Below are 26814 nucleotides of genomic sequence, written 5' to 3'. Positions count from 1 at the left end.
ATATATACACATATATACACTTAGATATACATCAATAACAGTAATAATATGCAATCAATGCGTGCAAAACGTGATCAGTTATTTACACAATTGTGTCAAGCTTCCTTTACTACGGACACATTCGATGGAATGGTATATATCGCATCGTTGGTCATAGAAGACACATACGCAGCCCGGTCCTGGCTTGTGAAATCCCATGGTTCTGCACACCTTATGATGAACTAAAGCTTCAGTATTTACCAATAATTTCATGGAGTACTCGTACCTTTTCTCAATAATTAATATTAATGAAAATTAAGACACTATTCTGTCATTTTATGCTCCACATGTAGCATAAATAAATAAACATTTTGCGGTAAAATTTTACCTTCGTCAGCCCAGAGTTTATAACAATATAAGGAAGCGAAAATAATGCAAATCTTACTTGGAATTCCTTTTAGAGGAGAGATGTGTTCATTGCAATGTCTAGGAAACCCACCCCCCAGAAATACATTTACTTTTATAACTTAATAAAGAGCAGCACCCACCATCGGCCATGGCTAAAGTAGCTACTTGCATTTTCATTGGTCAACGTGAACAGAATGTGACATCATTGCCATCAATGCTGATAAATACATTGTGTTACTAACCCCGGCTGAGTAAAAACACGAACAAAAAACACCAAGAGGTCTAGGGCCGCTTCGCGGCTTCTAACCGTCCAGACCAATGGTCTTGTCCAGATCCTATCCTAACTGTCTGCACGGCAAGAACCAAACCATTTTTTTTTTTTTTTACGTCGCACCGACACAGATATGTCTTATGGCGACGATGGGATAGGAAAGGCCTAGGAAGCGGAAGGAAGCGGCCGTGGCCTTAATTGAGGTACAGCCCCGGCATTTGCCTGGTGTGAAAATGGGAAACCACGGAAAACCATCTTCAGGGCTGCCGACAGTGGGGCTCGAACCCACTATCTCCCGATTACTGGATACTGGCCGCACTTAAGCGACTGCAGCTATCGAGCTCGGTAGAACCAAACCAGACCAATGGTCTTGTCCAGGTCCTATCCTAACCGTCTGCACGACAAGAACCAGTCCAGACCAATCGTGTTTCTACATAAAACTAGAGGCCTAGGGCTGCTTCGTGGCTTCTAACCGTCCAGACCAATGGCCTTGTCCAGATCCTATCCTATCCGTCCGCACAGCAAGAATCAATCCAGACCAACGGTCTTGTCCAGGTCCTATCCTAACCATCTGCACAGCAAAAATCAGTCCAGACCAATCGTGTTTCCACACGCAACCAGAGGCCTAGGGCCGCCTATCCTAACCGTCCGCACGGCAAGAATCAGTCCAGACCAATGGTCTTGTCCAGGTCCTATTCTAACCATCCGCACGGCAAATACCAGTCCAGACCAAGCGTGTTTCCACACGAAACTAGAGGCCTAGGGCCGCTTCATGGCTTCTAACCGTCCAGATCAATGGTCTTGTCCAGATCCTATCCTAACCCTCCGCATGGCAAGAATCGGTCCAGACCAATGGTCTTGTCCAGGTCCTACCCTAACCATCCGCACGGCAAGAACCAGTCCAAACCAATCATATTTCCACATGAAACCAGAGGCCTAGGGCCGCTTCATGGCTTCTAACTGTCCAGACCAATGGTCTTGTCCAGGTCCTATCCACCAGCTATCGAAGCACCACTCTCATTACTTCCTGAGCACAGAGGTTGGCAGCACTGAGCACCACTTGACAACATCCTTCCTGAGTGTGTAAACAAACGACAGCCGTTCCGCGCACTGCTGAATGTAGCGAGTACTGGGCTGCAGAAGGAAAAATAATCATTTTGCTGTTAATCAAATGTATTAGGCCTAATTTCATAAGCAAAGTGTTAAAACCGTTCTTACCTTTAATATGGGTTCAGGAAGTCCCCATGACGCAAGATTTTGCTTTTCCTGAGTTGTGAAGAATGATACATTAGAATGATTTACACTTTCATTGGGCTTCTGTGGCTTCCTAGTAACATTACAAATTTCACCAGCACTATTTTCAAGCAATGTGCTCTTCGATAAAATCGCATGCGTTTTATTAGCACCCGATTTCTTCATACTCTGATGCAACGGCGATTTTTGGTGAAACCTTTCCTGTCTGTCAGTTTCGAGTAAACCATCAATCGCAGCTATTGTGCATTCACCAAATGAAGGCATGCCAGTATCCATGTCGTCAAGATCAATCATTCTCCTGCCACTCGACATTTCGTTGCATGTTATAGAGGACACTTTGTAACTGTACTAGCCTTTCTACTATACTCACACACCGCACTCTTCATCTTACAACGCCAGGGAACATTCTGCTATATTACACTCGTTCAACAAAAATATTGTTTTGAATGAATTCATAAAATGCTATACATTCCTTTGTGTCCCACGGCTCTAAACACCGTCTTTTGGTATTCGCTGAACTTTCCATAACTATAAGTCCTACAGTACACAGTACACATTACCGCATTGCTGTGTATTTTAACAGTAACCGAGTTTGAAATACGTCCCACCAGGATCCGTAACGCAACTGTCAAAATATTCAGCGCTACCAACAATCTGCAACAGTTTCCCTTCGCTGTTCTACAACGACATACCGTTTAAGAAACGCAAATTTGAAAATGCTGTGCTTCTGAAATATTCCATCTAATCATTTCGTCGATACTTAAGAAACAAAATGCTATTTATATTCTTTTTTTATTGAATAATAGGGTAATTTAAAATCAATCTACGCTCAAGATTAAGAGGGGGTTACTTGCCACGTGAAGATTTAATCAAATGTTAACATTTAATTCAATCTGCTGTCTGTTGGCTACATTGTATTCAAAACAGAAGAGCATAGTCGCTATGGAAACTGTAAACTAAATATCCAGGACAGCTGTTTGTGTTTGTATGATGAACTATACAAATTGGTAATGAATTATGTTGGACTGTAGTACAAAAGCAACACAAGGTGAATCATATCTCTTGCAAAGAGAATTCCACATTCTTTACTGGCAGTAACATGTAAAAAATATACTGGTATTTAAAAAACGTCAAAACCAACTTGTAAGTTAAAGGGATCTGTGGGGAAGATCAGCATGCCAGTTCTTGTAATCTGACGACGATGGTATTAGGCGTGCAAGACCTAGGAAGTCGTTTATGACCCTAATAAAAATCGCTACACCAGCACTACCTGGTCCATCTTGTCGTTCGAGATTGAAATCCAATAAATGAATTGTGGAAGAGCTAGAAAACCATGTTTCCTGAATGATAATGATATTAGAAGAGGTTTCGTGGACTAATAATTGTAACTCATATTTTTTAAGAACTATGCTTCTTGCATTCCACTGTAAAATGCGAATCATACAATGCCATCATATTAGCTATTCGATCCCTTAAATGATATATAACATTTGAGAGTTGCACCTCTCCTCTGCTACTCTGTAATAGGAGGCCTATGGTTTTTAGAATTTCTCGTTAAAGTTGACTTTTTTCCTGATGCAGAATGGTTGACTGTTGTGATTTTGAAGTGCTGATACTCATAGAAGGGGAAGGTTCAGTAGGGGTTACCTGATGGGATAGATAGACTGGCCCCTGTGAGGGGATTCGTTCATTGCGTAAAATTGCCATATATCCCTCCGTATTAAAGTCAGTGGTTGGAGTGGGTCTTGGCGATAGCATTACCACTTGGGTGAATTTTTATTTTTTAGGATTTTCCGGAGGAAGGGGTGAGGGTGGGGAAGTGGTGTGGATGCTGTTGTGGATAGTAAATGGGTAGCGCAACTTGTGCTTTAGCCTTCTCAAATGCAAGGTAATCCGTACTCATCGCTTTTTTATTTATTTCTTGCTGGTATTTATGCTCTGGACATCCGATGGATCCGGTTGAATGACTACCCTTACAGCACGCACATTTTTTAAACTGTTTGGTGCATTGATTGGTAGGATGTGCAAGTGAACATTTTCTGCATCTGACAGATTGAGCTTTGCACTGTTTTTCTGTGTGAACATACCGTTGGTATTTTCGACATAATATGGGTGCAAAAATGAACTGTTCAACTTGTAAATATACACTAAAAAGAGATACATATTGTGGCAAAGCCTGGGTTCGGAAATTAATTTTGACAGACCCTGTAGGCAGATACTCAATGTGCTCATTACTGACTACCCGTCTGTTGAGTCTTTGCACTGACTTAATGGGAACGGTAGAATGTATGCATGTGAGTATTTTATCTTCCATGAGGTTTTAATCAGCGTCTCAGACCAGGGCAACATTTGAGGACGGAATATATGCTTTTAACTTTAATGTGTCGAGAATGGAATGGCACAAAACATGATTAGCTTGCAAGGCAGTAGTAAATGTCACTTTCAAACGATACCTCCCCTTTTGGGTAGGCTAATGGATTTCACATTTAAAGCATTTTCGTGAAAATATTGCCGAAGTGCCATAGGGTGTAACTGACCAAGATGCTGGTTATTTTTTGATTATACAAACACGTTAAATGGGCCGTAATGATTCAGAGGGTAAAATTCCCTTTCTATTTGAACATTAGAACTGTTATCCACTTGGTTACTCTGTTGAGCGGGTGTTTGTTCATTATGAAGTTATTGAACTTTGAAGCTTTGAAGCGTTTCATTTTCCATTGAGACTTCTACTTCTTGATTCATCGGAATTTGATCACTCAAAATATGTCCACCTCCTCTGTTGGATTGAAATAATAACAGTAAGTTATTTATTAGACCACCTAATCAATACAAAGTCTAGTCTTGGATGATTTACATAAATTTGTTAACTAATAGTGGTACATGTTTCGCCTTCCCTGTTGGAGGTGGCCTTCGTACCCACAAATAACTAACAATGAATAATGATTGAGGAACACAAACAATATCTCAAATTTATAGGAAGCACACATGATTCACTCAGTGCACTAGTGAACTGAAGTGAACAGCTTGAATACTCTGCATGAACTCGTAAAAGAACTCACTGACGCAACAAAAACGTTATTCAGACCTCAGAAATCCTCAGTGCACCACGCGGATACAAATAAACTTCAAACTATTTTCCAAACTTCAAAACAACACCTCTTTACTGTTGCTAAGGTAAACAATCTTCATGGAAGGTATTTTTGATCATTTTACACCATTTTCCTATGCTTTCTCCGCCAGACCCTCAGTGCTTGCTCTCTGACCAAAGGTCTAACCTATCCAAACGAGGAGGCTAATAGGAGACACAGGGGCTTTCGTCTTGGGAGCGTGGGCTGGTGACCATCGGCTTCTTAGCTGAGTCTGGCATTGCATTCACTTGCTTGAGTCAGGCAACTCATCTTCATCTTTCAAATATGACCTTTTGTGGTCGACTCTTGTTCTTTTCCGACCATGATGGTATTAGGGTTATGGGGCCTAGGGAGTCTTTCATTTTCATACCCTTCATGACCTTCCCTTTCTTTTGTCAGTACCAGTACCTTCGTTGTTCGAAGCGTAGAACCTCTTCCATTTTCCTTTGGATTAGTAGTCTATTAATAGAGAAGGGTTGCCTGGTTGAACTTTGTCTTAAAGTAATAATCACAATCGAAAACCAAACCAAACCCCATGGCACTACAGCCCTTGAAGGGCCTTGGCCTACCAAGCGACCACTGCTCAGCCTGAAGGCCTGCAGATTACGAGGTGTCATGTGGTCAGCACGATGAATCCTCTCGGCCGTTATTCTTGGCTTTCTAGACTGGGGCCGCTATATCACCGTCAGATAGCTCCTCAATTCTAATCATGTAGGCTGAGTGGACCTCGAACCAGCCCTCAGGTCCAGGTAAAAATCCCTGATCTGGCCGGAAATCGAACCCGGGGCCTCCAGGTAAGAGGCAGACACGCTACCCCTACACCACCTGGCAATAATCACCATCACCAGACCAATACTCTTGTCATTGTCACTTAAAGAACATGCAAGAAATTAATTCCAGTTTTGTCGACTCTCGAACATAGAATGCACTCCTTTGCCATGCCATCTCTTAATTCATTGACATTAGCAAGCCTTATTTATTCCTTGTGACATCGTCCGAGCCACACCGCGTCAGAACTCTAACCTATCTTTTTGGAATTTTACCCACAAATGATACATACATGACAAGCCATTGACATCAAGGATACTGGATAAACGTCTTGAAAGGTATGTATAAGAAGAAGTAGCAACAAGAAAGTTAAGGATAAACATGAAGTGGGAATTGATCAATACTAGGAGCCACAGGAAAAAGGAGGGAAGTTTTAGAAGAAAAGACCACAAAACAAGCAAAAGAGAATAAAGCCCTTGAATACATTCCTATTATATGTATACCCCCTGTGAGTGGAAGAGGTAGAAGACATCCACCACCATCACTTAATATAAAGGTATCATTCTGAAACAAAGTTTGCAACTTGTGGAATACGAGCCCATTGTTTGCTTTGATTGCACACCTGTTCCATATTTTGATTTCAGATATCTGGTAACCCTGCTCCTCACTTTCATCTTTTCTATCCAACCTCTGTTGGTCAACTCTTGTTCACTTTTGACCCTGATGGTATTAGGTTTGTAAAGCCTAGCGAGTCTTTTATTTTCACCCCCTCCATGACCTTTCGCTTTCTTTTGCTGATACTTCATTCTTTGAAGTGTTGGACCTCTTTCATTTCCCTTATAAATAGAGAATGGTTGCCCCATTTGTACTTCCTCCACCACCACTATCATCACATTTTCGTTTTCATTCTGATTTGTGTTGTTAAAGAGAATGGTTACCTACTTGTACACCCCTGTGGTGGGGGCAGTAGAATGACACCCATGGTATCCCCTACCTGTCGTAAGAGGTGACTAAAAGCGTCCCCAGTGGCTCTTAATTTGGGAGTGTGGGCTGGCAACCACGGGGCCCTCAGTGGAGTCCTTGCATTGCTACCACTTACTTGTGCCAGACTCCCCGCTTTCATGTATCCTATCTGATCTTCCTTGGTCAATTCTTGTTCTTTTCTGACCCTGACGGTATTAGGGATCGATGCCTAGCGAGTCTTTCATTTTCATGCCCTTCGTGGCCCTAGTCTTTTTTTTTTTTGTGGCTGATACCCTCATTTTTGAAGGGTCGTATCCCTTCAAGATTTTTCTGTCTGATTAGTGTTATTAGAGGATGGTTACCTAGTTGTACTTCCTCATAAAACAATAATCACCCCCACCACCACTTTTTTACTTGTACCTCCTTCTTAATCACCACGATCACCACTCCCTCATTGCCCTTTCCTTTCTTCTGCTTATACTTTCATTCTTTGAAGGGTCAGACGTCTTCCTTTTTCTCCTCTAATTAGTGTAAAGAGAAGCTTTCCTGGTGGCCATGGTTGTTAAGGCATCAAGACTTTATGGTCTGAGAGCGTGGTTAGCTGGTTTGAGTCCTGTTGGTCAAACAAAATTTCATCGTTAAGGTAGGAGAGGTGGTAGAGTACAATTTTGAATCACTTATTTGAGTGCCAAAGCCTGGTTTTAATTCACAATGCCTCTGCAGTGTCCATATGGAGTGAGAGCATATGGTGCTGTTGATAGCGATTCATCCATCAGATGAGGTTGTTAAGCCTTGAGCAGACCCTTTGGTGTTATTTGACAAGAATAAGTTACGTGCCTACACTGGGATTCACTCTCTCCCTTCTTCATCCTCATCATCATTATCATCATCATCATCATCACACACCCAGATGTACGGGTCACCCATAAGAATCAATATTAGAAAGACTTGTATCAAGTTACTCTGGAGGTGACACATCACATCAAAAAGCTTAAAAGAGGACGGTTCCCAGCTGTACTTCCTCAGCAATAATCACCATTGCCACTCGCAGCATGCAAGAAACTGTTTGGCTTATTTTCCATGTATATATTTGGGTTGTTTCTTTCATTTAGCTGGATTAACATCCCACTAACACAAGTTTTTGGTTATGATGGGATGAAAAAGGGCTAGAAATGGGAAGATACAGGTTGTAGCTTTAATTAACATGTTGACTACCAGCTCCTCGGTGGGTGATTTAAACCTCCAGTCCAGCCTTTTTAAATCCCCTCATCTCTACTTTGCACTATTTTACATTACATGTTACTGTAAGAAAACTGGTCGCTGAGCCTTTTGAGAATTGACCTAATTTTGTATAGCCTATCAGGTTTCCCTTCATAATGACTGCTGTCGTTAAAGTGCAAAGTTCATTGCCATGGTTTTCCAAAAAATTTGGCAAGTCAAAAATAGTGTCCTCTGTCCAGTACATTTTCAGATCTGGTTTTTGAATTATTCCAGTTACAAACATTAGTCCTAAAAACTTTTTCATCTCATTTACGTTGACCGGTTTCCACGTTTGAAAAATAGAATAGGCCTATTTAGTGAATGGACATAGTACTGCACTAATAACTTATTCCGCATAAAGGTTTGCCGGATGGCATACATATTCAAGGAAATCATAATTTAAAATAAATTGATGAAAGACATAATTTCGTTGCTATTTTCAATGTCAACATTTAATCCTACCCGGCGAATGAACTTGATTGCAGGTGAGCAATAAGACGGATGCATATCAGTCATTTGAATGTGCTGAATTTTACTTTGCCCGGAATATGGTATATCATCATCGGAATTGCTTTCGCTATCACTGAAATCAGGGATGAATTCATCACCAGAATCATCATTCAGTAGTATGTCTTCAATTTCCTCACTTCGTATACTGTGTTCGTAACTCGTCATGTTATCGCGACACAATAACTCACTTCACTACACACCCTCACAAGAATACCAACGACTGGCTTTATATGCCATCTACAGTATGGTTTTCGATGTGAACTACGACTTTGTACGAATTTAGCTCTAAATTCGAAACAGCGTTTACATCGCGCAACCTTAAACACCTTAACTCGGATATGGTCTCTCACATAGGCTGCTCTTAAACACCTTAAGAGAATGTGTTAAAGTACACTGCCTGACCAAAAAGTTGAATGAAACACCTGGAAGGGAAGGAGGAAACAAAATGAGACTTCACGTATTGATAGGATATGTAATAGTATTTCAGTGACTACAAAATCAAGTTGAATTTACAATGAACTTGGCAGTATGAGCCCACTTTATCAGAATGGCATTGCATCCCCTTTGGCCTGGATGCATGCACTGATTCAGTTGGGAAGGGTGTCATAAATATCTTGTATCCTCTCCTGAGACAAGCTGACCCACAACTGTTGTAATAGGTCCTTGATATCCTGGACACTGGCACTGGGATGGAGTTGACATCCGAGCTGGTCCCACACATGTTCTATCAGGGAAAGATCTTGCTGGCCATGGGATTACCTAACCATCATGCAGACAGTCCATAGAGACATGCACCATGTGTGGACGAGCATTATCCTGTTGAAAAATGGCACCACAATACTGTCAAATGAGAGGTAGCACATGAGGATGCAGGATGTCCATGATGTACCTTTTTTTTTGCTATGGGCTTTACGTCGCACCGACACAGATAGGTCTTATGGCGACGATGGGATAGGAAAGGCCTAGGAGTTGGAAGGAAGCGGCCGTGGCCTTAGTTAAGGTACAGCCCCAGCCCATGATGTACCGTTGTGCCGTCAGAGTTCCCTCAATTACTACCAGCCATGACCTGAAGTCATACCCGATGGCTTCCCACACCTTGTCGCCAGGAGTAACACCGCTGTGCCTCTCCAAAACATTGGAAGAATGGGACCTTTCCCCAGTCGCCACCATACTCGCACATGATGATCATCCAGAGTAGTGCAGAACCGTGATTCATTGCTCTACACAATGCCTACATCTAATTTCTACACAATGCAATGCCATTCATCAGCAGTCCCTGCTTCTCGGTCATGGTAACCACTCCAAATGATGATGTGGTGTTAACGGCAGCCTATGCATGGGATTGTAATTCTCTAGTCTGGCTGCTACTAGTCTCTGATGAATGGTGCAGGACGACATAGAATGTTGCTGGGAATCCATTACTTGTTCTTGAATGGCAGGCATGGTTGTGAAGGGGTTATAACGTGCTTGGTGTACAATACGATGATCCTCTCTTGTAGTGGTCAGACGTGGTCGACCAGAATGTTGACAATGAGTATGCCTGCCTTCACATTCCCATGCAGTCCAACATCAGGCCACTGTCACATCCGAATCCCTCACATATCTGAATATTGCACGATCCCACTAGCCGGCCAAATGGAGACTCACAATGAGACCCCTTTCAATCTCTGTCAGGTGCTGATAACGTTGTCTCACATGAGTACACGGCACCTCCACATCCTTCACAGTGATCACTCAACATCTGACACTGTTTACGCCCCTTAGATACTCTACCAGGCCTGGTAACAACACTAAACACAAACAACACTAATGCCCTCTGGTGGCTGTTCTACATGTCACAGAGAATTGAAACTCGAATCATTTACATGCCTGTGGATATTGTACGTGTGTACAAAGTTACATTGACATCCACCCATTTCTTCTTGCTGCTTCAATTTTTTTGTCAGACAGTGAACATCAATTGAGACCATTTCCTATATCTTTTCAATTCTAGTTGCTCCTGGCATTTGCTTAGTGTGAAAATGAAAAACCAAGGCAAAACATTTTTAGACCACTGACAGTAGGGTTTGAACCCACCATTTCATGAATCTACAGAGTTGTAAGTTGGGGCCAGAAGCATTTCTGTCTCTAATTATTAAATTGTGCCTGTTGGTATTTTGTGATGGGTGCAGGATTTTTCCATCTGTCTTTTGGCACAGGCCAGAGTAAAATCAATCTTCTACCAAGGTCTCAGTCCATTTATGGTTGGGACAGTTCAGAATCTGCTGAGGTATGGCTATGCTGAGTCATGATGTTCAGAGCACAAATAGTGCGTTCAGATGTTATGAATGGCACTCATAGTGCTGGTCTTGCTGCAGCAAGAATTTCTGGCACAATGAGGAAAACAATGCCATACCACCTCACTTCTCATCCTGCCTTGCAGCCTTATTATGATGCCACCGTTGGTCTTTGCAGTTTCTCTATAACCTCAGAATCTTTGGTGGTTCTATTTGGGGATACAATCAGCCTTCAGGCTGATGATTTAACCAAAACCAAACCCCATAGAGCAACAGACCCGAAGGGCTGTGGATTAATGAGTGACAACGGCTCAGCCCAAAGGCCTGCAGATTGCGATGTGTTCTGTGGTCAGCATGACGAATCCTCTCAGCCAGATGATTTAACAGACTTATTAAATTATGACTGAAAAAGTTATCCTTTATATTCTGGGATCTGATTAGGATTGGTACTTTGGAACAAACTAAAAGGAAATTTAATAATTACATCTGCAGAAGATTTCTTGTGAATTGCTTCTTGTAATAAGTATATAATGTACACATATCAGAAGTATATTTTTATTAGTAGTAAAATTATCTTCCAAAAATTTATTGTGAAAACTTGGATACACTTCATTTGAATACTGTGTCAACAATCAAGTTCTTTCAAACATATATGATTTCCATTTTTCACCATGCTCACTGAGTCAAAAATACATGGCCAAGATCATGATACTTTAACCACAATGCAAATAGACTGCATCTCATAAAAGGAGCAGTATGATTTTAACTGGCCATATGTTTTTTGATGGCACAATAATTGCAATGTAATAAATTTTCCTGAGATGTTTTTTGAAAACATTTACATATTTTTTGTTATAATTGATTGCATAATAGAGCAGCTTTTGTTACTTAATTTTTTTTTGTGGATATTTCAAGACTCTAACTCATATTTATTTATTATTTAGTAAAGTATACTGCCTGTTTCATTATTCACTATAGAATGTTTATAATAAGCATTTCAAACATTATTAAATTTTAGAATTTCAGGGAATCAAAATTCCTTTTAACTTCATAGAAGGTAAGTATCTTCATGCAAGTTTGATAAAGTCTAAAAAGTATGAAAGAACAACTTTTCTTTCAACAAAAATCAGTGGCAAAATCTTTTCCATTTGCTCCTTTGAAAATTTGTAGGCATATGGTTAAATTAAAAACTGATTTTAAAAATAGATTTCTATCATGATTCTGAGGAATTTTTCTACATTTTAAGATTAGAGCATGCTGTTAAATACTGAATCTGAAGATGTGATTTTTACTGAGTAGCATTAATATTGGTGGAAAGAGGAAGGAGGATAGCATCCTTTTATAAAATTGTAAATAGAGAATATATTGACAAAATATCCACAATTTATTATTCAAAGTCTTTGTCAGGAAAGATAACTAAGTAACACTAACATTTTAAATATGCTGCTTCTTACATCTGTAATACCATGCATTTAGTGCTGAAGAATGTGATCACTTTTAGAATAATACATCAAGAGTAAAATTAATAATTATCAGCAACTAAAATTCTTCAAGCCTTGTTCTTACAATTTTCCACCCAGAATACAAATAAGCAATGATACATTTTGAGAAATTGATACGTATAGCTATCATGAAACCTGAACATTGCACAATGTCATATTGCACATGCCGTGTCTTCAGTTAACTTTTATCTCAGCATTGCACAATGATATAATACACATGCCATATTTTGATTAACTTTTATGATACGTTTTAATGCTGATGAAAAAGGCCAAGCCAGCTGGCCATTTGTTAATATAGCTTGTTGTTTATTTGGTTGTCCAAGCTTTTCAATATTTCTATTTTAATAACTGAGTAACTGTGATAGATCATATTGTATCTACTATAAGATAAAAGTTATCAATATCACAGTAAATACTTCTTTGTCATTATTTAAGAAGGCCCACAGTCATTGAACTAGTGAAAGAATCTCTCATATATAATTAACACTATTCATAAAACATTTTGTTCTATATACATTTTGGCATATTGAGTATATTATAATAATGTAATGGTCTCTTGTTCTGAAATATATGTTGATATAGTATTTACAGTCTTATGCAAAAGAATTAATTGAATTGTTAGGATTTAATTGGGACTAATTTGTACATTTTAAGTTGTTATAAGTACACTGCACGATATGTAGTTGAAAGATATTTAACATTATCTCATTCAACATTAAAAACTATAACCTTTGAACATAACAATATTCTCATTATATAAGAATTAAAAACAAGTTTTTATTATTATTTATAAAACAATAGTAAAGGGAAGAAAATACTTATCAGTGTTACAAGCAAGTTTCAAGTAACACAAAACTACACCTTTCTTTCAAAAATTATGGTTATTAGAAGATGGTCATAATAATGATTATGTTAAAGATACAGGATAATGAATAAGACTTAAGTTCAGCCTCAAAATAGAACAGAACAATTCAAAGGCTCCAATTAGATTTCATCAGAGTAAAAAAAAAAATCTTTTCAAGAATATTCTCTCAGGACATTCAATGCTGCAGAGGATTCAACTTTCCTTGTAGGAGATGTATATAATTCTGCATTCGTCTTTTTAAGACTGATGCAGTGTAAATTAAAAGCTGTTGTGCATCCTTCATGCTGATGGACGACTCAGAATAATAATTCTATGGTTGCGATGTCATCCGAATTCTGGCTGTCTCCCTGGATCTGTTGTGCACTTCTGCTGTGCGCAGTGTGATACCAAAGATATCTTCATGATAGCGGTTTTCATCCTTAAAAAGAGGAAACACATCATTTTAAAACTTATCTTTTTGTTCAAGATTTATGTTTTCACCTAAGATGATGCAAGGAGTTATTCATAAAATTGGAAATAATATAAAATTAGGTGTTAGTAAGCATGAATAGATAATTACTGGAAGTCACCTTGTCTGTAAGAGCATTAAAGTTCTCTGATAGTACAAAATTCATGGTCCCGATAAGGACCTCTGTGAGTGTTTGTTTGTCCTGTTCTTTGACCGAGAGGTTGCTTGGGACAGTCCAGTCTTATCCCCTTAGTATGACTGCAGAAAAGAAAATCAGGTGGTGGAAAATATTGGCTTTGACTGTCCTCTCTGTGCATTCAGAGGCAAGATAGTAGGCCTATACTTGAACAGCATGAAAGATGAAATTCGGCATTGTTTTTCACTCCTTGATGACGTCTGTTAGTGGGGGTGGTAGAATATCACCCATGGTATCTCCAGCCTATCCTAAGAGGTGACCAAAAGGGGCCCCAGGGGCTCTGAACTTTGGAACGTGGGTTGGTGACCATGGGGTCCTTAGCTGAGTCCTAGCATTATTTTTGCTCACTTGCACCAGGCTCCTAACTTTTATCTATCCTATCTAACCTCTCTTGGTCAACTCTTGATTTTTTCAGACCCCAACGGTATTAGAGGCCTAGGCAGTCTTTGATTTTCACTCCCTTCATGGTCCTTGTCTTTCTTTGGTTAATACCTTCTTTTATTCAAAGTGTCACATTCTTTCCAATTTTTTCCTCTGATAAGTGTTAATAGAGATTGGTTGCCCAGTTGTACTTCCTCTAAAAACAGTAATCTCCACTGCTTTTGCACCTTGATATGGAACTCTGTGATCATGAACATGATCCCCATGTGGGGTTGGAAAGGTAGAATAACATCCACAGTATCTCCTGCTTGTTGAAAGAGGCAACTATAAGCAGAGGGATCTCTTAACTTTGGAGCATGGGTTGGCAGCTATGGGGCTCTTAGCTGAGTCCAGGCATTGCTTCCACTTACTTGTGTCAGACTCCTCTCTTTTATGAATCCTATCTGACCTTCAGTGCTCAACTCTTGTTCTTTCCCAGCCCCAGTAATATTAGGTTCGTGAGGCCTAGGGAGTTTGTCATTTTCATGTTCACTACCAAAAAAAGAATAGAAAAACCAAGAGCAGATGACAGACTTGCAACCATCCTATCTGTAGGGAGCAAACAACAACCACCTCGTAAATACATATATCTAATAAATTACTTCTATTCCTTTCTTTACAGTACTAGTACAATTTACCAATAACAAATTAATGTCATCTGTATGTAACTTCTAATTCCCTCTACTCTCATCACCACTCCCCAGATAACCACATTTCCCTGTATTTACCTCTCTATAATACTTTGAAGCAATCCTCCTAATTTAAACTAGGAAAGAAATTAATCCATGGCTTGTTACAATCTGTACCACAGAGGTTGTGAGGATGGTCAAGGCCCTTGTTTCTGGCAGCAACCCATCACACAAAGATTCATTGCAAATAAGTTGGGGACTTCTTTAAAATCTGTTAACATTATCATCAACCAGGATTTAAACTTTGAGAAACATCACAAAAACAGGTTTCACAAGTTGTTGTATGATCCCATTTCAGAACAGTGCACAAAGAATAGGAAAATGTATGAGAATCACCTGGCAAGAGAAAGATGGAAATTTGTAGTCACTTAAGACAAAGCTCTTTTCTGTCTAGGTGACTGCAATAAACCCCGTGCAATATACTACCTTATGAGGAATGAACTTTAAAAAAAAGGTACTCAGAATACAGTATAAGGAGACTTTCTTTTCCACTGGATATGTGACTATCACAGGACATTGTTATAATGGGAAGTTAACTATGCACTGTGTTGCTCCAAATGACAAAATCAACTCCTTGTACTATCAAACCGAACTCCCGGCTCCAATTTACCACACGGGGATCCCGGTTCTGTATGATATAGACTCAGACAAGTTATGGGTGCATCAAGATAAGGCGTCAAGTCATACTTCTCGTTCGACCCTCATATTCTTAGAGAAAATAGAAGAAGAAACGGGAATACTCACTGTACCCTTCAGTGATGTTCCAGTGAAATTATCTGATGCTTTTCCCATGGACACTTGCACCTTTCAAATTTTTCTATTCCTTTCTTTACAGTACTAGTACAATTTACCAATAACAAATGAATGTCGTCTGTTTGTAACTTCTAATTCCATCTACTCTCATCACCGCTCCCCAGATAAACACGTTTCCCTGTATTTACCTCTCTATAATACTTTGAAGCAATCCTCCTAATTTATTTAATTCATACTCCAATTAGGGTCTAACCAGAGATTTATACACCCTCTCCTTTTGCATAAGCCTTGAATGAATGAAGGTTTTTGGTGATGTAAGGATGGGAAAGGAATAGGATTGGGAATATAGCAGCCATGGCCCCAGCATTTTCCTAGTGTGAAATGGGAAACCATCGAAAACCATCTTCAGGGCTACCAACAATGGGATTCGAACCCATCATCTCCTGAATGCAGTTCACAGCTACGGGACCCTGACCGTGTGGCCAGCTTGCTTGGTATTTCAACTTCTGAAAAGGGCATAGTTAAGTAGGTTTCCTCATGCTATAGAAGGCCTATGGAAAGCCTGTGAGAACGGATGAACATGGCTATGCTCTGTAGATGTGTTTTTCTATGGAAATTGAGGTACAGAGCTGTAGTTCATATGATAGGACATCTAGAGCATGATAGGCGATGAAGATATGGCTTTTCCTAAGGTAAGATCTAAGTACAATTCGTTACCAGAAATCGGAAATCAATCAAGCATAATGTAGATATTATCTTTATTTTTCCTTTTCTACTTTTCTCCTTGGTTTCCTCTCCCCCAATCAGCTTTAGGAACCCTTTTCTTACCCCCTGTGGGTGGGGGTGTTAGAATAACACCCACAGTATCCTCTGACTGTCATAAGAGGTGACTAAATGGGGCCCCAAGGGCTTGGAACTTTGGAGCGTGGGTTGGCGACCACAGGGCCCTTAGCTGAGTCCTGGTATTGCTTCCGCTTACTTGTGCTAGACTCCTCACTTTCATCTATCCTATCCGACCTACCTTGGTCAACTCTTGTTCTTTTCCAACCCTGATACTATTAGGTTTCCGAGGGCTAGAGAGTCTTTCATTTTCACGCCCTTCATGGCCCTTGTCTTTCTTTGGCTGATACCTTCATTTTTCAAAGTTTCGGATCCCTTCCCTTTTTTCTCTCTGATTAGTTTTATGGTTACCTAGTTGTACTTCCTCTTAAAACAGTAATCACCACCACCACCACCACCACCACCTGTCCACTTCTCACAGTGAGTGTGTAATGTGTTTTTGGAGCCAGTTCCTCCCATGTGAACCAGCTCCAGTGCTACGTCTCTGTAGAACCAATCAGGCGTCCTTCATGCACATCCCCATGAACAAAGTAATATGATTACTATCAAACTGTTGTGAAGTTTTTACTTATTAATGTAAATCTTTATCATCGCTATGTAATGGATGTTGGCATTAAAGAAAAGGTCTCTTTACCATTACATGTTGTTTTCCTTATCCAGTTTACAGATATCAGACATGTGCGACTTTGTTCAGAGTACAGTATATTATTAGGTACCTTAACCTTATTAAGTTACTCTGTTTAATTTTAAAACTATTTTATCATCCTTGCTACTCAACAGTGGAAGATTTGTTGACTAGTCTAGTAGTGTATTGGTAGGTTCTCTGTATCTACTATAACGATGGTATTGGCTTTACATCCCAGTAACTACTTTTTTGGTTTTCAGAGACGCCAAGATGCTGGAATTTAATCTCGCAGGAATTTTTTTGTGTGCCAATAAATCTATCAACATGAGGCTGACGTATTTGAGCACCGCCAAATGCCACCAGACTGGGCTAGGATCGACCCTGCCAAGTTGGGGTCAGAAGGCCAGCGCCTCAACCATCTGAGCCACTCAGCCCGGCTGTATCTACACCCTGGAAATTTGAAGCTTATCATACTTGCACCCATGTGGGTGTAGGCAGTAGAATGAAACCCATGGTACCCCTGCCTGCCATAAGAGGTGACTAAAAGAAGCTGCAGTGGCTCTTAACTTGTGAGCGTGGGTTGGCATTAATGGGGCCCTCAGCTGAGTCCCGGCATTGCTTCCATTTACTTGTTCTTGGCTCCTCACTTTCATGTATCCTGTCCAACCTCTGTTGGTCAACCCTTATTCCTTTCCAATCCTGATTGTGTTAGCTTTGTGAATCCTATGAAGTCTTTCATTTTCATGTTCTTCATGGCCGTTGTCTTTCTTTGGCTGATACCTTCAATTGTTTGAACTGTTGGACCCTTTCCATCTTATCCCCTCTAGTTAGTGTTAATAGAGGATGGTTGCCATGTGTATTTCCTCTTGAAAACAATGATCACTATCATCACTACCATACTCAGAAGATTTTACTTTCATTGATATGCATTCAAAAATAAAGGAAATTATTTTTGTTACCTTTTATTTTAAGGCTATTGTAGAATCAAAAGTACCCTCAACACCCTGCTGATCAAATTCAATCTTATTTCACAGTCAACAGTTCATTTTGACTTTAATATATTAATGTACAAAATGTTTAGACACATTTTCATAGTCCAGAATACCATTTATAAAGTCTTCTATATGTGTGCTGTGAAAATAGTTTCAAAAATTCTATATGTTAAACTATTTTAAACTGTTCACACAGACAAATCCTAAAGAACACTGAATCATATTCTCTTACCCTCATTTTCAGCATGTAGCTTTCAACATCTCCATCACTCATAGACCCATGCTCTTGTATGATTGCCTTTAGTGTCTGGTAAACATGTTCTGCCATAGTACAGTCACCACAGACATAAAAATGTCCTCCCTCAACCACAAGCTTCTGATACATGGTGGCTGCTTCTTGACGGATCAGATCTTGTACGTAAGTCTGCAAAAGAAAATAAAACCATTTTAAGATGGGATTATCAAGCACATCAGAAAAATAAATGATTTCAATATAATGATTTTTATATCCTGACATCAGTATACAATTTTGGGAGGAGGAAGGGGAGTCCACCATTCTCTACAAATATCTTAAAATATTGCAGTAGAAAAGATCCATCAACTGTGACATAATAGAAGTAATTCATTTCCTTATTTTTAAAAGATGTAACAGATGATTATGAGCAAGAGACCTGCACTTTGTCAAAAGTTGTTGATGTTACTTGGTAGCTTATAGCAGCTCCATCTAAGGATCAATAGTAGAGTGTCAGCCCCTGGATTGCAAGATCATGGGTTCAAGCTTGGCAGTGGTAGTCAGATTTTCAAATGTCAGGAAAAAAGTCCATTCCATAGTACAGTACATGTCATTTGCAGTCAGCATGTAAAAGGTCTCTGGTGACACATCTGTTGTTTACCCAACAAAATTAATTAAAAGCTATAGATCACCCAACAGAGATCCGGTTTACTTTGCCATCTGGTAGAGTAAAGGGTAAGGTAAGGGTTATTCTGCCCGAAGGCAGGTCCGAACCTCCGCAGAGGTGTTCCTGAGCCAGAGTTTACGTGCGGTAGGGTGGCCAGTTCCTTTCCGCTCCTCCATTCCCTTACCCCCCACCAACAGCGTGTGGCAACCCACCTAACTAATGACCATGCCCAATGTTGGTTAACTTCGAAAATCTCACGGAATCCGGTGTTTCAACACGGCTACGGCCGTTGGCAGTAGAGTAAAACAGAACGTTAAAATTGACATGCAGCAGTCTAGAGGGAATAAAATGAAAATGCCTGCTTATGTAACCGAGGCCACATTATTATGAGTTTTTGTAGTAGCAGTAGCAGTAGTAGTAGTAGTAGTAGTAGTAGTAGTAGTAGTAGTAGTAGTAGTAGTAGTAGCAGCAGCAGCAGCAGCAGCAGCAGCAGTAGTAGTAGCTGCAGCTTACAGCCCCAGGGGCTGGTGGGGGTGGTGGTGGTGATTTTTGTTTTAAGAGGAAGTACAACGAGGTAACTTAGGAGCATAGGTTGGCGACCCCAGGGCCCATAGCTGAGTCCTAGCATTGCTTCCACCTACTGTACTTGTGCCAGGCTCCTCACTTTCATCTATCTTATTCGACCTCCCTTGGTCAACTCTTGTTCTTTTCTGACCCTGGCAGTGTTAGATTGCAAGGCATGCAGAGTCTTTCATTTTCATGACCTTCATGGCCACTGTCTTTCTTTGACTGATATCTTCATTTTTCAAAGTGTCAGATTCCTTCCATTTTTTCTCTCTGTTTAGTGTTATATAGAGAATGGTTGCCTGGTTGTACTTTCTCTTAAAATAGTAATCACCACCACTGCCTGACATTGTATTTAGCATATTTATTATTATTATTATTATTATTATTATTATTATTATTATTATTATTATTATTATTATTATTATTATTATTATTGATTTTTGATTTGATTTTGTAATATGTGTTTTCATCTTAGTTTCTATCTTTATATGCTGCACTGCCTGACAAAAAATGTTAAGCACACAGAAAGAGTGGTCCAATATTATCCCGTTTTGGTATACATGCATGCCATTGATGTGTGAGTAAATGATTAGATTTACAAGGATCTGTAATGTGTAGTACGCCCATCAGAGTGCATTTGTGATGGTATCGCCCTGTTGTTGATAAGTTCTTACCAGTCAACTGCTGTGCGGCAGACAGTTAAGCAAGACATGCAGAGGGGACTACGTACAGTATGAAGCACCCACAATGCCTCACAGATGCATTAGACAACCTATCCACCAACTGACAGCACTTAAAATATGTCACATTGTGGGACTGCATGATGCTGGTTAGTCATATCGTGCAATTACCAGGCATGTGGGCCATTCAGATGTCACAGTGGCTTGATGTTCGACTCAGTGGGCAAATGAGAGCACCCAGTCACATCTTGCAGGTTTGGGTCGACCAAGAAACACCACCCCAAGGGAGGACCGTCTTATGGTGCGCAAAGCATTGCAGATCCCATAACTTTGGCACTCGCCATCCATGAACATGTACTGGAGACTCTACTACATCCTGTGAGTTCCTGCACAATGTCTTGGTGACTCGCATCCACCGGATTGGGGTCCTTACCGCCCCATGCGTCAGTTGCCATTGGCACGAGAACACCAACACCTGCGCTTGGAGTGGTGCCTTGCCTGGGAGGCAAAGACAGAGGACAACTGGCATTGCATCATGTTCAGTGATGAGTCCCACTTCTCCATAACCTCCACTGACCATCGTGTGCACGTTTGTCAGCATCGAAGGCAGAGGGCAGATCCTGCCCATACTGTGGGACACACAGCGATACGTCACAGACATTCTGCGCCCATACATCCTACTCCCCCTGTGGGTGGGGGCGGTAGAATAACACCCACGGTATCCCTTGCCTGTCGTAGGAGGCGACTAAAAGGGGCCTCGGGGACTCTGAACTTTGGAGCGTGGGTTGGCAACCACGGGGCCCTCAGCTGAGTCCTGGCATTGCTTCCACTTACTTGTGCCAGACTCCTCACTTTCATCTATCCTATCTGACCTCTCTTGGTCAACTCTTGTTCTTTTCCGACCCCGACGCTATTAGGTTTGCGAGGGCTAGGGTGTCTTTCATTTTCACGCCCTTCGTGGCCCTTGTCTTCCTTTGGCCAATACCTTCATTTGTCAAAGTGTCGGACCCCTTCCATTTTTTCTCTCTGATTAGTGTTATATAGAGGATGGTTGCCTCGTTGTACTTCCTCTTAAAACAATAATCACCACCAATCACCACCACCATACATCCTACCCCTTATGGCACAGCACCTGGGACAGTGTTCCAACAATATAATACACATCCACATGCAGCACGTGTGTCTGTGGACTGCCCAGAGCATGTTGAGGTTCTCCCGTTGTCAGCAAGATCCCCAGCTCTCCATAATGGAACACGTGTGGGATGAAATTGGAAGGGGACTTTGTCCCAGTACCAACCCACAGGATCTGGAGGGACAGCTGCAACAACTGTGGACGAACTTGCCTCAGGAGAGGATCCAAAGGCTGTTTGACACCATTCTGAACCACATAAGGGCATGCAATGCAGCTTGGGCGGGGGGTTGCTCCAGGGGCTCTCAACTTGGAACCTGGATTGGCGATCATGGGGCCCTTAGCTGAGCCCTGGCATTGCTTCCACTTACTTGTGCTAGGCTCCTCACTTTCATCTATCCTATCTGATCTCCCTTGGTGAACTCTTGTTCTTTTCCGACCCTGACAGTATTAGAGCATGCGAAGCCTAGGAAGTCTTTCAGTTATATAGAGGATGGTTGCCTAGCTGTACTTACTCTTAAAACAATAATCACCATGACCACGACAGTGCAGTGTTATTTGTGTTTTTATTCACACCATAGAAATTCATTAAAAGAAATTTAGCATATTAGTTTGAATATTTAATTTAGCACTCAGGAATTCTTTGGTAAAATATTGTTTAGAAACAATATTTTTAGTTCTTTTCTTACCTTTGGAATATTTGGTTCTCTTGACAGAGCTAAGAAAACTTTGTCAAGAACTTTCTCTTTTACCATTGTTGCTTTCTCATCTCTGTATAAGTCCAGGGCATTGGAGCGACATCCAAAGAACAACCACATTTTGCCAAATTCAATTGTACCTGGAAAATTGAAGAAAATGATTATAAGTAAAAATAAGTAAAGAATATAAGTAAATGAATATAAGTAATAGTGATGGGGACTTATTAACCTGAACAATAATAAATTTTAAAAAAGAACTATTGGGATGAAAATATTTTTAGGAAGAGAAAATGCTTATGAAGCAATTTGTAAAGAAAAACTTATTAACCAAGTATAGACTTGGATAAAAGTACAAAATATCACTAGTAGGAACATTAGGGAGTAAAATATTCTCACTTGAGACTCCTAAGATAGATGTCATGAAGCTTGAGACTCCTGCAATCTTCTCAAGATGACTGTGCTATTGTGCTATGCTCTAGGTAGTATTGGGATAACTACCATATACACAAATAATCCCTGTATATTATTTTCAGAATCTGGGGGTGAAATGTTAGGGTGCAGATATTATTTTCATCACGTTTGGTATAGTGTTCCTGACATACAGAAATCTAGAAGTTTGTATTTTTCTGCCTACTCTGTTGGCAGTGCTGTTTCCATCACAAGCTAGAAGCATGCCATATACATATCATGAAAGTATGAAGTTGCAGTATGTGATGGGAGAAAAATAAAGTTCATCTTGAACATACAAACAGTAACGGCCAGGCATGTTGTGGACATAAAGCAAACTTTTCAGAAATTGAAAACAGGCTGTGCAAATAATTGCGACTGAAAAGAGACAGTTTGGAAGTGCGGTCACAAGTGAAATGTGTCCATCGAAAGCTATAGTAGGGTGACCAGACATCCCATTTTTAATGGGACTTCCCTTTCTTTTGACTGTCGTTCCAATGTTCCCATGAAAATCAAACGGGATGCTAAATGTCTCTTTATATTTCCGGTCCCATGTTCATCATCATCATCATCATTTCCCTTTATCCAGCTGTAGCCGGGTAGGGGCAAATATGGTTCCTCTCCACTTTCTTTGATCTTTCCACCACTCCTCCTCCAACACTGTGTCCCAGTCCAGGTTTCTTTCTATAATGCTGCGTTGGATGGTATCCTTCCATCTCAATCGTGGTCGTCCACGGCCTCTCCTTCCTTGGATTTGCATTTCCATCACCTTTTTTAGCATTCTTTCGTCGCTCATTCGCTTTATGTGCCCAAACCATCTTAGTCGGCTCTTCTCTATTCTATCATTCATTTTTTCCACTCCAATTTCTTCCCAGATTTTCTCATTCCTTATTTTGTCTCTTCTACTCTTCTGTATCATACTCCTCAAGAATTTAATTTTGGCTGCCTGTATTCGACTCTCATCCTTCTTTGTAATTGTCCAAGTTTCTGCTCCGTAAGTTGTTATGGGTACATAATACATCTTGTACATAGTATCCTTTGCTTCCATTGGCACATCTTGGTCCCATGTTGTCCCTTTTTAATAATGGCATGACCACAATAGTTGCAGAAGCTTTGAATGTTAAATATGCAGAAGGCTCTGCTAATGGTGTGTAAAGTAACCATCACATTCCGAGATCTAATATATCAGAATGAACATATCTGACCAATTTTTGTCCTACTAAACTTACAGAATATCACAGGTGATAGTTGGGTCTGCCCTGTCAATATATTATCAAATTTGTAAGTTATACAGTTATTTTGAAGGGAGTGGTGTCTCCCGAAACATATATGAGTAATAGTTACCATACATTTAATAGCTTTAAAACAATGTAATAATTTATAGACTATAGCGTTCAGCACTGATATAGAGAAAAACATTACAGTATTTTGTTTATATGTACAAAAAGGATTAAAACACTTTACAGTAAAATTGTCTTTGTCATTTACACCCATCTGTTGATTAGTTACAATAAAATTGTTCTATTTTATTTTATTTTATTTTAGTCTAGGGTGCAGAGTTTAGAAACTAATGAAGAAGAAGCAAACTGGAAATTCTATACAGGCCAATCTGATATTCTGCAATCAGCTTAATTTATTTATAACACAAATATCTCCTTACCTTGTGTATTAGCTTGAATCTGGGCCATTCGATGCTGCCAGAAACCTCTGAATGGCGCAATTCCAGTTCCAGGTCCTACCATAATAACAGGCCGGCTTAAGTCCGATGGGAGGTAGAAGCTTGGAGCACTAAAACAAAGTATGCGGTATCAAACCATTGTAGATTATGCTAGTTAAAGGTATTGACTTCAAGAGGAAGGAAATACTTGGAATTTGATGAAGGAGACATCTCAGATTCTTTCAGTGCAGTGTTGGGTAGCTTGACAGTTTGTAAATATTTTGCTGAAGTTCATAGTGGTAAAATGTACAATTAGAATTTTGAAACCAATGATGAATAAATGAAAATGTGTGTTTGTGTAAGAAGGTGTAATTTACTACCAGGCTAATTTGATTGGTACCTGACCTAAATAAACACTTGAAGGTATAATGTTAGGATTTAGGGTTTCATGTGCATTTAAATTAAAGTTTTTGTAGTTAGACCTGTGTTGAAACCACCAAACCTAAACTCAGTGGTGCTATGGGCCTCCTCTCTGGGTGGGGGGAGGTAGAATAACACCTATGGTTCCCTCTGCCTGTCATAAAAGGTGACTAAAAGAGGCTGTAGGCGCTCTCGACTTTGGAGCATAGGTTGGTGACCAAAGGGCTATTAGCCGAGTTCTGATGTTGCTTCCACTTACTTGTGTTATGCTCCTCTCGTTCATCTATCCTATCCGACCTCGCTTGGTTAACTCCTGTTCTGGCCCTGATGATATTAGAGCATGCGAGACTTTGGGAGTCTTTCATTTTAATGCCCTTTGTGACCCTTGTCTTTCTTTTGCTGATACCTTCATTTTTCAAAGTGTTGGACTTATTTAGTTTTTTCTCTCTGATTAGTGTTATATAGAGGATGATTGACTAGTTGTACTTCCTCTTGAAACAATAATCACCATCACCACCTACAGATAGATGGCCACGTTTTTCTGAATGGACCCTCGATAACTAAGCGGTGATATTGAAAGTAGCGAATACATAATGGTACATGGTCTAAAGGGTGAAGATAAACAGAAAGCAGAGAAGGTCTTCTCGATCTTGAGATTTCTCCTTGTGGGTGAGCACCTACAATATATCCATGGTATCACTGTCTGTCACACCAGGTAACTAAAAGAGCTACTCCGTAAGGTTCTCAGCTTGGAAGTGTGTGTTGATGACCATGAGGCCTTACTTGTCCCAGTTCATCTTTCATTTCCAGGATCTCTTAGTTAACTTTTGTTCTCTTCCGACCTCAACTGTTTTAAGATTTTTAGGCCTAGGTTGTCTACCCCTTGTGGTTGGGGGCAATCTTACGTGTTGTAAGAGCCGACTGAAAGCGGGATATGGGGCTTTCAACTTGGGAGTGTGGCTTGGCGACCACGGTTCCCTTAGCTGAGTCGGGAATTGTTTCCACTTAGTTGTGTTAGGCTCCTTGCTTTCATCTTTCCTGTCTCCCTCAATCAACTCTCTCTCTCTCTCCTAATAAGAGTCAAGATTGGATGGTTATCTATTTGAACTTCTCCTTTAATTACTACCAACTAACTTCTCAGTTTATGGGGCTGATTTTCATTCCAGATTGTCTGGCACTGAGTAAGACAGAATGGTTAGCTCTATGCCTGCTTGCCTTTGTTCGCCCCCATGGATGGGGGCAGTAGAATACATCCACAGTATCCCCTGCTTGTCGTAAGAGGCAACTAAAAGAGCCCTAGGGGCTCTTAACTTGGGAGTGTGGGTTGGCGATCAGGGGGTCCTTAGCTGAGTCCTGGCATTGCTTCCATTTACTTATGTCAGACTCCTCACTTTCCTCTATCCTATCTGACATCCCTTGGTCACCTTTTGTTCTTTTCCAACTCTGACGGTATTATATATGGAGGCCTACGGAGTCTTTCATTTCCATGTTCATCATGGCCCTTGTCTTCCTTTGACCTTTACCTTCATTTTTCAAAGTGTCAGATCCCTTCCATTTTTCCTGTCTGATAAGTGTTATATAGAGGATGATTGCCCAGTTGTACTTCCTCTTAAAACAATAATCACCATCACCACCACCACTGCTTGCCTTTGCCCTGGTACTTATTTTTGCTGTAGGCTGAATGAACCTCAGAGCCAAATGCCTCCAGAAATTGAAATTTTGTTTCTAAACATTTTGAGCTCCTGACATCCTTCTGAGTGAACCAAGCACATGCATCTTTTGTGGGGGGGGTCAATATTGATAACCTCATCTGAAACGTTATGATGTTTATGATGCCTTACTAACTACTCTATAAAGCTGGTAACTCAAACTGAGACGTACGTTTAGCGTTGCTATTTTAAAAATTTCTTTTATGAACTGGGAAAAGAGAACACTAATATCTAGGAAACTTAAAACCAGAGTCCGTAAGGAGGTTAGATGACGTATTATGCATGATTTAGAATTCCTGGGTATATGTGACAAAGAAGAATTAATGCTGCATGGAAGAGATTTATATGTTCCAACACTGTTGAATAGAAGACACTAGGACCAAACAGAAAACCATGAACAATGTTGTGAATAAATCAAAGGAAAGAGGGTAGTGTAGTAGGGGATACATGGTATGAAGGAA

The 26814-nt window shown here is 40.2% G+C and overlaps 2 protein-coding genes across 2 annotated transcripts in view; both read right to left on the bottom strand.

Moving 5' to 3' along the window:
* The window catches only part of PolQ (DNA polymerase theta), a 173212-nt gene extending 170768 nt beyond the window's left edge, over positions 1-2444 (bottom strand). Inside the window, exon 1 of the mRNA XM_068229095.1 lies at positions 1877-2444. Within this exon, the coding sequence (XP_068085196.1) occupies positions 1877-2224 (348 nt within the window). The 5' untranslated portion in view covers positions 2225-2444. The remainder of the gene's footprint in view (positions 1-1876) is intronic.
* An 8880-nt stretch (positions 2445-11324) lies between these two features.
* Nos (Nitric oxide synthase) overlaps positions 11325-26814 on the bottom strand; it is a 789894-nt gene continuing 774404 nt past the window's right edge. The window contains exons 23-26 of the mRNA XM_067152126.2: positions 24228-24355; positions 22112-22260; positions 18380-18571; positions 11325-13602 (exon numbers count right to left, since the gene is read on the bottom strand). Of these exons, the coding sequence (XP_067008227.1) occupies positions 13495-13602; positions 18380-18571; positions 22112-22260; positions 24228-24355 (577 nt within the window). The 3' untranslated portion in view covers positions 11325-13494. The remainder of the gene's footprint in view (positions 13603-18379; positions 18572-22111; positions 22261-24227; positions 24356-26814) is intronic.

The sequence above is a fragment of the Anabrus simplex genome, chromosome 8 (genome assembly GCF_040414725.1).
Source record: "Anabrus simplex isolate iqAnaSimp1 chromosome 8, ASM4041472v1, whole genome shotgun sequence".
NCBI classification, from domain to species: domain Eukaryota; kingdom Metazoa; phylum Arthropoda; class Insecta; order Orthoptera; family Tettigoniidae; genus Anabrus; species Anabrus simplex.
This window is presented reverse-complemented; position numbering and strand designations above follow the sequence as displayed.